Source organism: Procambarus clarkii, chromosome 28 (genome assembly GCF_040958095.1).
Source record: "Procambarus clarkii isolate CNS0578487 chromosome 28, FALCON_Pclarkii_2.0, whole genome shotgun sequence".
NCBI classification, from domain to species: Eukaryota; Metazoa; Arthropoda; class Malacostraca; order Decapoda; family Cambaridae; genus Procambarus; species Procambarus clarkii.
Genome location: NC_091177.1, coordinates 14,048,718 through 14,062,642, shown reverse-complemented (window position 1 = coordinate 14,062,642; position 13,925 = coordinate 14,048,718). Strand labels below are relative to the sequence as shown.

Sequence of the window (13,925 nt, the reverse complement as noted above, 5' to 3'; positions counted from 1 at the left end):
ACCCGCTATAATTTTTGAAAGATGTACAGGCTTCATAAGTGGATACATAGATGCTTGATGAATCCTGACCCTGGTTGTTCAACACACATTAGTCATCTGTTCAGTGGACAAAAGAGCTATAGTTTGGTGTTAGACTTAAGGTTTAACATCTTCCGGAGAGTTATTGAGATCACATGGCCCCAATTGCGTAATGATCAACTAACAAGAATATGTAATCCTGAAAATAGTAAGAATACATTAGTCCTGGTGTCACTTAAGAAAACTCTCAGTGCATATACACCAAGAAGCAGGGTACACCTCTTGGTGCATATATTGAGTCTCGGTACATCTCTGAGTTACCCCATGTGCCCCAATTCTAATCTAACTGCCCAATGCACGGGCAGTTTTATAGGAATACCAGTGTCTGGGTTACATTGAGGATTATGGGGTAACTATGCTGTCAAATTATTACTGTATTTAAATTAATAACATGAATTGCAAAACATAAAAACTAGATACTCCAGAGAATGACTAATAATGTTTATATAGAACTGGGAGTACTATATGTTTTAATATTCCCTAGTTTCTGGTATTTCTATTATATTACTATTATTACAGCTTTAATTTTATTACCATTTTAATTTTTAATAATGTCGCGTTTGTAGCAGATCGGTTAATTCTGCAAAGGATGTGACATATTAGACGAAAGTACTTATTGCATGGACTTTATTTATGAGCTCTGAACAGCCTTATTATCAAAATATTACTGTACAATGGGGCCTTGACTTACGATTTTAATCCATTCCCAGAGATGGATCGTAAGTCAAAACGAATTTTCCCATGAGAAATAATGGGAATTGAATTAATCTGTTCTACACCCCCAAAAATATTAACTTAAAAATACATTTTATACTGAATACAATTTTATCTCTAACTACAAATACAGTACATATGTTTATCTTACTTTTATCAAGGACTCTTGTTGGCGTATGTAAGATGGTGAGGAGGTGGAGGAGAAGAGGTGTTACTGTTTGGAAAGAGAGTCCCCTTCCATTATAACATCAGGCAGTGATGACTTCTCTGGGGTGCACTCTCTTATGTTTTGCCTGTATACCACTCAGACCTGGTTGTGGTTCACTGCTTGTCCCACTAAAAAAAATTCCATGGAGATTTGTTTTTCCCTTTGTTTTAACATTTGTCTGTAGTGATGAATCAGTGTCAATGAAAAGGTTAAGGCAACGGCCTACTGCAGCTTTATTTGGGTGAGTCATTTCAGCAGAAGTTTGCAGTTCTTCTCATGCTGCACACATTTTCTTAATTTTTGAAGAAGGGACATTCTGTACTGCCTCCTTCTCCCCTGAAGAAATTTCCTCGGCTGCCTCTTGTTGCTGCTCCTTGTATAGGGCTTGGAGTTCATCGGTGGTCAGTTTCTTCGCCGAGTTCCTCCACCAACTCCTCAATGTCGGCACCATCCAACTCCTCAATGTCGGCACCATCCAACTCCTCAATGTCGGCACCATCCAACTCCTCAATGTCGGCACCATCCAACTCCTCAATGTCGGCACCATCCAACTCCTCAATGTCGGCACCATCCAACTCCTCAATGTCGGCACCATCCAACTCCTCAATGTCGGCACCATCCAACTCCTCAATGTCGGCACCATCCAACTCCTCAATGTCGGCACCATCCAACTCCTCAATGTCGGCACCATCCAACTCCTCAATGTCGGCACCATCCAACTCCTCAATGTCGGCACCATCCAACTCCTCAATGTCGGCACCATCCAACTCCTCAATGTCGGCACCATCCAACTCCTCAATGTCGGCACCATCCAACTCCTCAATGTCGGCACCATCCAACTCCTCAATGTCGGCACCATCCAACTCCTCAATGTCGGCACCATCCAACTCCTCAATGTCGGCACCATCCAACTCCTCAATGTCGGCACCATCCAACTCCTCAATGTCGGCACCATCCAACTCCTCAATGTCGGCACCATCCAACTCCTCAATGTCGGCACCATCCAACTCCTCAATGTCGGCACCATCCAACTCCTCAATGTCGGCACCATCCAACTCCTCAATGTCGGCACCATCCAACTCCTCATTATCAGCACCATCCAACTCCTCATTATCAGCACCATCCAACTCCTCATTATCAGCACCATCCAACTCCTCATTATCAGCACCATCCAACTCCTCAATATCAGCACCATCCAACTCCTCAATATCAGCACCATCCAACTCCTCAATATCAGCACCATCCAACTCCTCAATATCAGCACCATCCAACTCCTCAATATCAGCACCATCCAACTCCTCAATATCAGCACCATCCAACTCCTCAATATCAGCACCATCCAACTCCTCAATATCAGCACCATCCAACTCCTCAATATCAGCACCATCCAACTCCTCAATATCAGCACCATCCAACTCCTCAATATCAGCACCATCCAACTCCTCAATATCAGCACCATCCAACTCCTCAATATCAGCACCATCCAACTCCTCAATATCAGCACCATCCAACTCCTCAATATCAGCACCATCCAACTCCTCAATATCAGCACCATCCAACTCCTCAATATCAGCACCATCCAACTCCTCAATATCAGCACCATCCAACTCCTCAATATCAGCACCATCCAACTCCTCAATATCAGCACCATCCAACTCCTCAATATCAGCACCATCCAACTCCTCAATATCAGCACCATCCAACTCCTCAATATCAGCACCATCCAACTCCTCAATATCAGCACCATCCAACTCCTCAATATCAGCACCATCCAACTCCTCAATATCAGCACCATCCAACTCCTCAATATCAGCACCATCCAACTCCTCAATATCAGCACCATCCAACTCCTCAATATCAGCACCATCCAACTCCTCAATATCAGCACCATCCAACTCCTCAATATCAGCACCATCCAACTCCTCAATATCAGCACCATCCAACTCCTCAATATCAGCACCATCCAACTCCAAGCCCAATGGCCGGCCCAGAGAAACAATTTCCACAAAAAGAGGCACTTCAGATTCAGGTTTAAACCCCTCAAAGTCTCGTTCTTTAACACATTCAGGCCACAATTTTCTCCAGCCAGAGATCATGGTTCTTAGGGTTATTTCTTGCCAGGCTTTGAGTTTTAAAGCACTACAAATGTTAAAATGGTTTTTCCAAAAGTCTTTGAGAGTGAGGTTTGTGGCATCCATCACTTCGACACATCTCCGGAAAAGTGCCCTTTCATAAAGTTTCTGAAAATTGGCAATGATTTTCCGGTCCATAGGCTAAAGTAGAGGAGTGGTGTTGGGAGGAACTTTACTGTAACAAAACTAAATTCCTCCAACAATGAATCCGCCAAGCCTGGAGGATGGGCAGGAGCATTGTCGAGGAGAGGCAGGGCCTTGAGTAGCAAACTTTTCTCCTGCAAATACATTTTGGTGGAAGGGCAAATCACTTCATTTACCCACTCGGTAAAAAATTGCCTCATCACCCATGCCTTGCCATTAGCCCTCCACATCACACACATTTTGTTTTTCTGCACATTATATTTTTTGAAAACCCTTGGATTTTTGGAATGACACACAAGCAAGGGTTTAATTTTCAAATCACCACTCACATTACCACACAGCACAAGAGTAAACCTATCTTTCATAGGCTTGTGTCCAGGCAATGACTTCTCCTCCTTGGGAAAGTATGACTACTTCGGCAATCTTTACCAGAATAGCCCTGTCTCGTCACAAACATGTGTTCTGGTAGGTATGTCTCACTCTGCACAAAATCTTTAAATTCGCAAATAAATCTTTCAGCCACTGGTTTGTCAGAGCCGGCACCATCCCCATGCCTCACAACACTATGAATGCCACTTCTTTTTCTAATTTTCTCAAACCATCCTCTGCTTGCCTTTAACTCTTTCGCATCTGCATCACTCGTTCCAGGCGTGATCTTTATAAGATCTTCATGCAATTTCCTTGCTTTTTTTCACAGATTATGGCCTCTGAAACGCTATCACCTGCTAACTCCTTGCTGTGTATCCAAATTAATAATAACTGTTCAATATCCTTAAGTGTTTGTGTTCTATGTTTCGTGATTATTGTTATGCTTTTTACCACTTTAGCACTCATAATGTTCTTTTTCTTAGCAAATATGGCGGATATCATTTACTGAGATTTGTTGTACTGCCTAGCTAGTTCAACAACCCGCACACCATCTTCATGTTTACGAATGATCTCTTGTTTTCCCTCTATGGTCATCCTTACATGTGTTTTCATATGTTGAACCTTACCACTAACTTTCTTAGGACCCCATGACATGATATATAATAATTACTTTTATGTTAAAAAAAAAAAAAAAAAAAAAAAAAAAATAATGGAATTTCTTACAACAGTGATCGTCACTAAGCGGGCGGCTCTGGTAAATTGAGGCAGGTCACCCCGTGCCACCAGGAACCATGCGCTCGGTCAACCAGAACACGTATCAACGAATATCATTAGTCAACGACACGATCGTAAGTTCAATCCCATTTTCCGACCAACTTTACATCGTAGCGTAAAAAAATTGTAAATCGAGGCAATCGTAAGTTGAGGTGTCACTGTATCTTGTAGTAACTATTATTTTACGTTACTACTGTACATTTCTCTCACTATGAGATAATATCATACGTTATTCACTAAATAATATAATACTATACGTATAAATATTATTTATTTTTGGGGTAGGGGAAGGGATGAGAGGCTTGGGGTGGAGCAGGGAAGGGGTTACAGGGATCTGATTGGGAGGGAAGAGAGGGTTCGGTGAAGGTATTTTAATTTATTGATATAATTCTGACACAAAATGGTCCAGGAGATTAATACATTTTAGAAACACCTGGAAAAGGATTTACCCTTTTCACCGACTTCTGGAAGAGGCCCATGATCTGCCCTGTCCGGAGATTGTTGACAAGTTCTTTGGCAGAGTGATGAGGCGACACCAGCTCCACGCAGTTGATGAATTTATACAGTTTCTGGAAGGTACATCAACACATCAGTACTTCTCAGAATGCTGTCAGAACTAGTACAACTTCTGTAAGATACGTCAGAAACATCTGTACATTTTAGAATGCTGTAATTAAACTCATAAAATTATTGTAAGATATATCAACAACATCTGTATATTTAAGAAAGCTGTCTTTAAATCACACAACTGTAAGATACATACAAAAATTGTATATTTCAAAATGCTGTCTTTAAATTCATGCAACTCTTGTAAGATACATCAACAAAACCTGTATATTTGAGAATGCTGTCTTTAAATTCAAACAACTATCATAAGATACATCAATAACCCATCATTCGGCACATCTTCATGCCTAGTTTCATTACCTTACATTTACTCGGGTTGAACTTTAATAGCCATTTATTGGACCATTCAATCAGTCTGTCTAGGTCATCTTGTAGCTTCATACTATCTTCCTCCATCTTAATCCTCATCATCATTTTTGCATCATCAGCAAACAATGAGAGGAATGATTGTACAGTGTACTCACCTAGTTGTACTCGCCTAGTTGTGTTTGCGGGGGTTGAGCTCTGGCTCTTTGGTCCCGCCTCTCAACTGTCAATCAACTAATGTACAGATTCCTGAGCCTATTGGGCTCTGTCATATCTACATTTGAAACTGTGTATGGAGTCTGCCTCCACCACAACACTACTTAATGCATTCCATTTGTTAACTACCCTGACACTGAAAAAATTCTAACGTCTCTGTGGCTCATCTGGGTACCGAGTTTCCACCTGTGTCCCCTTGTTCGTGTTCCACCCATGCTAAAGAGTTTATCTTTGTCCACCCTGTTAATTCCCCCGAGAATTTTGTAGGTGGTTATCATGTCTCCCCTTACTTTTCTACTTTCCAGGGTTGTGAGGTTCAGCTCCCTTAGCCTTTCCTCATAACTCATTCCTCTCAGTTCCGGGACCAGTCTGGTGGCATACCTCTGAATCTTCTCTAACTTCATCTTGCGTTTAACTAGGTATGGACTCCAGGCTGGAGCTGCATACTCCAGGATTGGTCTTACATAAGTGGTATACAGGATCCTGAACGATTCCTTACGCAAGTTTCTAATGGCTGTTCTTATATTGGCCAGTCTAGCATATGCCGCTGATGATATCCTTTTGATGTGGGCCTCTGGGGACAGGTTCGGTGTAATATCAACCCCCAGATCTTTCTCTCTATTTGACTCTTGCAGTATTTCACCTCCCAGATGGTACCTTGTGTTCAGCCTTTTGCTCCCTTTGCTTAATTTCATTACTTTACACTTTCCTGAGTTGAGCTTTAGCAGCCATTTTCTAGACCATTCCTCCAGTTTGTCCAGGTCGTCCTGTAGTCTCTGTCTATCTTCATCTGTTTTGATTCTTATCATAATTTTTGCATCATCAGCAAACATTGAGAGGAATGAGTCTACACCCTCTGGAAGGTCGTTTACATATACTAGAAACAGGATGGGTCCGAGTACAGAGCCCTGTGGAACCCCGCTGGTGACATCTCGCCACTCTGATGCCTCCCCCCCTCACTGTTACTCGCTGTTTCCTATTGCTTGATACTCCCTTATCCACTGGAGCACCTTACCTTTTACTCCTGCCTACTGCTCCAATTTTTGTAACAGCCTTTTGTGAGGTACTGTGTCAAAGGCTTTCTGACAGTCCAAGAAAATGCAGTCTGCCCACCCTTCTCTTTCCTGCCTTATTTGTGTTGCTTGGTCATAGAATTCTATTAGGCCTGTGAGGCACGATTTACCATCTCTGAACCCATGCTGGTGGTGTGTTACAAAGCGGTTTCCCTCCAGATGCTCTACGAGCCTTTTCCTCACAATCTTCTCCAACACCTTGCATGGTATACAAGTTAGGGAGACTGGCCTGTAGTTCAGTGCCTCTTGCCTGTCACCCTTTTTGTAAATTGGGACTACATTAGCTGTCTTCCAGCTTTCTGGAAGGTCTCCCGTTTCCAGTGACCTGTTATACACCATAGAGAGTGGCACACTTAGTGCTTCTGCACCTTCTTTTAGAATCCACGGTGAGATTCTGTCAGGCCCAACAGCCTTTGACACATTCAGCTCCAAAAGATTCTTTTTGACCTCATCACTGGTGAGGTAAATTTCCTCCAAGGCTGTTCGGTTTACCTCCTCATTTAGTGCAAGGAACTCTCCTTGTTCTCTTGTGAAGACCTCCTGGAATATCTTGTTGAGTTCTTCACACACCTCTTTGTCGTTCTCTGTGTATCTATTCTCCCCTTTTCTCAGTTTCATCACTTGTTCCTTCACTGCTGTTTTCCTCCTGATGTGGCTGTGGAGCAGTTTTGGTTGGGTCTTAGCTTTACTCGCGATGTCATTTTCGTACGGCCTCTCTGCTTCTCTCCTCACTCTGATGTACTCATTTCTGGCCCTCTGGTATCTCTCCCTGCTCTCTGGTGTTCTGTTGTTTCTGTAGTTTCGCCACGTTCTTTTACTCAATTGCTTTGCTGCCGCACATTCCTGGTTGAACCACGGATGCTTCTGTTGCTTTTCGTTTTTCACTTTTTGGACTGGGATAAACCTGTCTGCAGCCTCCTGACACTTCTGAGTGACATAATCCATCATATCCTGTACAGTCTTTTCTCTGAGATCTGTTTCCCATGGTATTCCCATTAGGAAGTTCCTCATCTCGTCATATTTTCCTCTTCGGTAATTTAGTCTTTTTCCTTCCAATCCCATCCTTAGATAGGTTATCCCTACTTTTACCAGATACTCAATTATCAATACACTGTGGTCACTCATTCTTATGGGGGCTTCATATTTGACTTCCCTTATTTCCGAGTCATTTAAGGTGAAAATCAGGTCGAGTCTAGCTGGTTCGTCATTTCCTCTCATTCTTGTGGGCCCATCGGCATGTTTGCTCAGAAAGTTCCTTGTACTCACTTCCAAAAGTTTAGATCTCAATGTGTCTTCACCTCCATGTGGGTCCCCATTCTCCCAGTCTATCTTTCCATGGTTGAAATCGCCCATGATTAAGAGTCTGGATCCATTCCTGCAAGCAACTGAAGCTGCTCTCTCTATTATGTTAATGGTAGCCATGTTTCTGTCGAACTCTTGTCTGGGTTTTCTGTCATTTACTGGAGGGTTGTATATGACTGCCACTATTATCTTAGGTCCGCCCATTGTCATAGTTCCTGTTATGTAATCTCTGAATCCATCGCAGCCCCGGAATTTCCATCTCTTCTAAGCTCCAGTCCTTTCTTATCAGCAGGGCGTCGTCGTCGTCGTCGTCCTCCTCCTCGTCGTCGTCCTCCTCGTCGTCCTCCTCGTCGTCATCCTCCTCGTCGTCGTCCTCCTCGTCCTCGTCGTCATCGTCGTCGTCCTCCTCCTCTCCCGTCTCCCTCTTTCCTTACTATATAAAAGTCCTTTGGAAACACAGCATTTGCTATGACTCCTGACAATTTTGTTTCTGCGAGTCCTATTACATCTGGGTTTTCTTCCTGCGCCCTTTCTGCCAGTTCACTTGCTTTGTTGATAATCCCATCGATGTTTGAGTACATTACCTTGACGCTCACTTTCCTATATCATTTTCACCCACCCTCCCCACTAGTGCAGGAAGCTGTTCCATGGGCATTGCTGCTTGGGTAGGCTCATCCTCCTGTGGGGTAGTTACCAGGGGTTCTGAGGGAGGTGGGGGGTGGAGGGAAAGGAGGGGCAGGGAGAGGATGGCTTAGAACTGGGGTAGGGGATGGAGGACTTAGTTCGTATCTGGGCCGGCTTGGGGCAGGAGAAAGACCAGGGGGTGGGAGGGAAGGAGGTACTCGGGTGGAATGGTGGAACTCCCCACATATAGAATGGTGAGTTGGGATGTTGCAGTCCCATCTGGGGTTCCCGAGGTGCTGGGTTGGGGTTCCATACTCCCCACTGGGATTGCTGGGTTGGGGGCTGAGGTTCCCTGGCTCCCTTCCCTCTGCCTGTGCCTTTTCGTTGCATCTGCTGCCTGTATTCTCTCTTTCCTAGTCATGTCCCTCTGAAGGAATACCTGTCTGTAATTCGTTACATATTTCAGTTTGCTCTTCTTTGCTAGGATGTCCTCTTTGATGCACTATTTTTAGCACTACCTTGATCAACCGGTCTTTGTTGTACTGGCCAATCTGGAAAAACTTTTCTATGTCTGTTTCAGCCCCTCCCATACCTATCTCCTTCAGTATCCCTGCCACTGCAGCTTTGTCCTAAGACCTCCATTCTTTCCTTGTGGAACCTTCTTGTTCCTTAACACCTACAGCTCTTTTCTTTTCCAGTAACTGGCTCATGCATCTAGCAGCCTCCTGTAAGGTTACTGCTTTTATTACAACTTCCTTGACTGTGAACATTGCTTCTGGGCTCTTCATCATTTCAGCAAAGGTGGCACCCATTGTAGGGGTCCCTGCCATTGCTGCATCTCCTGGTACCTGGGGGTTGGTCCCCTGGGCCACATTCTGAGGAGATCCTATTTTTAGGTTTGTTATCTCCTCTTGTGCTGCCTTTAGTTCATTCTGCAGTTTATTTATGAGTCCTCTCATGTCTTTCAGTTCCTCAGTGATTTCCCTGCATGCACGAACAGTCATCTCCATATATGACTCGTCCTGTTCCTCTCCTCCACCTGTGTTCTGTTTTCTTACCATCCTGCTTGATCCCTTTTCTTTTCCCTAGCGTTTGTTAGTCTACACTAGCCCCAGTGTGTGTGTGTGTGTGTGTGTGTAGGGGAGGGGATTCCTGGGAAACTGGGGGGGGGAGGGGGGGAGGGGGGGGAGGGGGGGAGGGGGGGAGGGGGGGAGGGGGGGAGGGGGGGAGGGGGGGAGGGTGGGAGGGTGGGAGGGGGGGGAGGGGGGGAGGGTGGGAGGGGGGGGGCGGGGGGGGAGGGGGGAGGGGGGGAGGGGGGGGAGGGGGGAGGGGGGGAGGGGGGAGGGGGGAGGGGGGAGGGGGGGAGGGGGGAGGGGGGAGGGGGGAGGTGGGGGAGGTGGGGGAGGTGGGGGAGGGGGGAGGTGGGGGAGGTGGGGGAGGGGGGGAGGGGGGGAGGGGGGGGGAGATGTCACTTCAGGTCAGGTGGTCAGATGATCATTAACATTAACATAGAAAACTAACTAACAACATTAAACATAGAAAAGACTTACTACATCTTATTTGGAAGCAAATCATCAAATGCAATTCAGCTACAGATAGACAACATTAACATCAGTAATAAAAATGATGGCAAGTTTCTTGGCCTATTCCTAGACAAGAGACTCAACTTCAGCACCCACATTCAACACATAACTAAGAAAGTCTCTAAGACAGTTGGTATACTCTCTAAAATAAGATATTATGTTCCTAACTCTGCTCTCCTCTCACTATATTATGCACTAATCTACCCTTATCTTAATTATGGTATCTGTGCATGGGGGTCTACCACTGCAAACCACCTTAAGGCCATCATCACCCAGCAAAAATCTGCTATCAGAATAATAACTCTGCTTTCAGACAACACTCAGCTCCCTTGTTTAAATCCCTAAACTTGCTAAATATTAACTCCCTCCACACATTCTCTTAGTGTCAATTACATTTACAAAACCCTGTTCTTAAAAGCAAACCATGCTCTGAAACTCTCCCTGGACAAATGTAATAGGACCCATTATCACCACACCAGAAATAAATATCTCTTTGATTTCCCCTGGGTCAAACAATCTGTGTAAACACTCTATGCAAATTAAGGGACCTAGTCTATGGAACTCACTCCCTAGTGAATTGAAAAGCTGTCAAACTTTTGCCTCATTTAAAAACAAAAACAAAAAGTACCTAATTTCATCTTCGTAGTTTCCTACACTGAGCTTTAAATTTGCTCTGTATCTAGTGTTACCCAATCTCCCAACCTTTATGTACTTAACCCAAACAACTTTATCATTGTGTTCATTGCTGTCTTCTTTTATGTGCTAGCCATATGCTGTATTGTGCCTACTAATTTTTGTTAAACTACCATTCAAGCTGTCATTGCAATCAATCTGAGCTACCTATGTACTTAATATACCTACAATTTTCTCTCCTCTTATTTTTTTCTTGCTTTGTAACTTATCATTTTTTATACATTTTGCAAGTATTTACATACATAAAATTTTCTTAGATTAAGGACCTGCCCGAAACGCTGTGCGTACTAGTGGCTTTACAAGATTGTAATTACTATACTATGTATCCTCACAATCCCAATGTACCTTCATGTGTGTGTGTGTGTGTGTGTGTGTGTGTGTGTGTGTGTGTGTGTGTGTGTGTGTGTGTGTGTGTGTGTGTGTGTGTGTGTGTGTGTGTGTAAATACACACACACATAAATAAATAAATGATATTTTGGGAATGAAGTTTGACTCTTCAATGACATGCTAAATCTAGCCCAAAAGGTAGCTAGGAAACTTATAGCCCAACAGCACATCTCACACCTTAACAGCAGGGGTTACATTAACATTATGCAGTCCAATTTTGGTTATTTTATAAAATGGATATAAATTTAATTGAAATTGTGCAGAAAAGTCCAGCAAAGCAAACCTTGAACATAAGGAACCTTATTTGTAGAGAAATAGATTAAAGAACCCTAAATTATAATCTCTTGACAGGCAATGAGTAAAGGGGAACATGCATAAAGTATGTTAATGAATACAGAAGAAAAGCAAGGGGGAATATTAATGGGAGGTATAGTCATTTGCATCAGACAACCGACAATTAGAAAGACCTAGGAAATGAAGCATGATCCTGGATATTCATCTATATAAATACATCTAGGTAAATAAATAAATGAGATCTTACTTCTCCCAAAAACTAGCGTACCTGACTGAAGAACATCAAGTTTCTGTTCCTCCAGAGGGACTCCTTAGGCTTGGTCCTGAGCGAGGGAAGGGCGTAGCGGTAGACCACATGCTCGAGGATCAGTAAGAAGAATCCTATACCGATGCCCAGGGTCAGCATAAGGAACACCCCCCCCACCGTGCTGATTTCCAGAGCCTGGGGCTTGTAGATATCAGCAGAGATTCGGAAGCACGGTAGTTCGCCATACCACTTGTGCTTGAGGTGGTCCAGGTGACCCGAGGCCAGGTACCGGGCAAGGATAGTGTTGATCTTCACCTGCAGGAGAGGGTGACGTTTTTAGTATAAAACAAAGCAGTTTGGGTCCAACATATTACGGGAATGGTGGGGAGAAGAGAGAGGCGTCTCTTCTCTTCAACACACTCCTCTGCCCTCGCAATCGAAGTCTGCACTTTATCCCTATATGCACCAGAAACAGAGATCCTCAGAAACTTCTCCGAGGACCGCCAGACTCCCCTTACCACCTTATCAGGAACACTGTTCCCCAAAGGTGGTAAGGTAGGGTGAGAGGAACTCGTGGCCGCCACTCGCTGAGTCACACTGCCATTCTGTAATTATCGAGGAAGACACCTCTACACCCAGTGCCAAGAAAATCGACTCCTAAAACATCACACCAAAGAAAGTTTTCAAACAATTTACGAGGCTAGGATACCCTGATGTCGTATATCCTATTCTGGTTTAGGCTTCCCGTGGTGACAAGTAACATCTCATCTAACACCTGTTAACACTTTGGTGCACCCAGCTCGCCACCCCTCAACTGTGCGATATGGGACCCAGGGTGTCACGGGAGTGCGCGTAAATTCTGAAAAGTGTATACTCTCTTCAACTTTGTCACCTTAATTCTCGTCCTACGAGATTAAATTTGGTATCATTGTGTTCGCAATAGAATTCTCTACAGCACTAAATGCATATAAACTCCAAAAGCCCGGCTAATTACCCGCAGCAAACAGAGAAAGTGCGAACGAGTTACCCAGGAGCTCGCAATCGCGATAAAATGTTTTCACTATTTTCACTCTGGTCACCTCAATTTTTATCCTAAGTCTTTCATTTTGGTCTCAATGGGTTCGCAATAGAATTCTCTAGAGGAACATTAGCATATAAAATAAAAAACCTGGTCACGCTCCAACCGCCGACGAGTTGAAGACGGGCCACACGTTAGCCGCAAGTGAGTGCTCAGCCGCCTTCCAGCTACACTCCCAATTCCCGCCCTTTTCAAGCCTTTCTTTCGCAATTTTCTTCCTGGAAGGGCCTTATTCATGATCACTATCCATTGTGGAGTAAGCGTAGATAGTTTCTAAAGCCGCAGTAAGAAATATAGCCACGGAAAATAGCCGAAATGTTCACACGTTTGAGATGCGAGGGGAGGCGACATTGGTCACAACAGTGGAGCCAAAACAATGGGCCCACGGCATGTGCCAAGCTGCCTGAGGGCCACGAGGCTCAACAAAGAAAATGGGAAGACATCGGCGCGCATTTTAAAACCAGTCCCCAAAAAATTGGATAAAAACCTGATTTTTGGCGATTATTTAAAGTGGATGACGCAATGCTGCGTCATCCCCGGAATTACCGCCAGTAAACGGATGACGCAATGCTGCATCATGCCCGGGCGAAAGTGTTAAGATTGGATCAGGCAGACATGGGTTACCCTGACCACCACCTTTAGTTGACTTATGACTTAGCCTCATTTTCCTCCACAGCAAAATTTGTCAATCCTTTATTCAATGATAGTGTAAAATCTTTTAAATCTCTCCCATAGATCAAAGCACAGCATAGATCAAAAGAGGTGCATGGAAAGTGTTTAAAACTTATACCAACATTTACTAAAGAATAGTATAAATATTCAAAATAATAACTTGCAAGCACTAGCCTCATTCGCTGTCAAACTTAATAGCCATTCAAGACCCTAATCAGATTAACATTACTGAAACAATTCTGGCAGCTGTGATTTTACTGAGGTACATAATTTACTTGCTCAATAAATTAGGAGGCTTGATCAAATCTTACTCTAAATTCTACCACATAATCATTGGGGGGGATAATTTCTCGGCAGTGACACACTATCTTACTCTTATGAAGGCGAATCAAGCCGAAAACACT

General features: G+C 43.9%; 1 protein-coding gene across 4 annotated transcripts in view; it reads right to left on the bottom strand.

The window, feature by feature from the left end:
* Positions 1-13,925, bottom strand: part of LOC123754965 (uncharacterized) — a 367,030-nt gene that overhangs the window by 38,253 nt on the left and 314,852 nt on the right. For all 4 annotated transcript variants that reach the window (XM_069332916.1, XM_069332917.1, XM_045737318.2 and 1 more), the window contains exons 11-12: positions 11,793-12,086; positions 4,869-4,988 (exon numbers count right to left, since the gene is read on the bottom strand). In XM_069332916.1, coding sequence (XP_069189017.1) covers positions 4,869-4,988; positions 11,793-12,086 — 414 coding nt within the window. The remainder of the gene's footprint in view (positions 1-4,868; positions 4,989-11,792; positions 12,087-13,925) is intronic.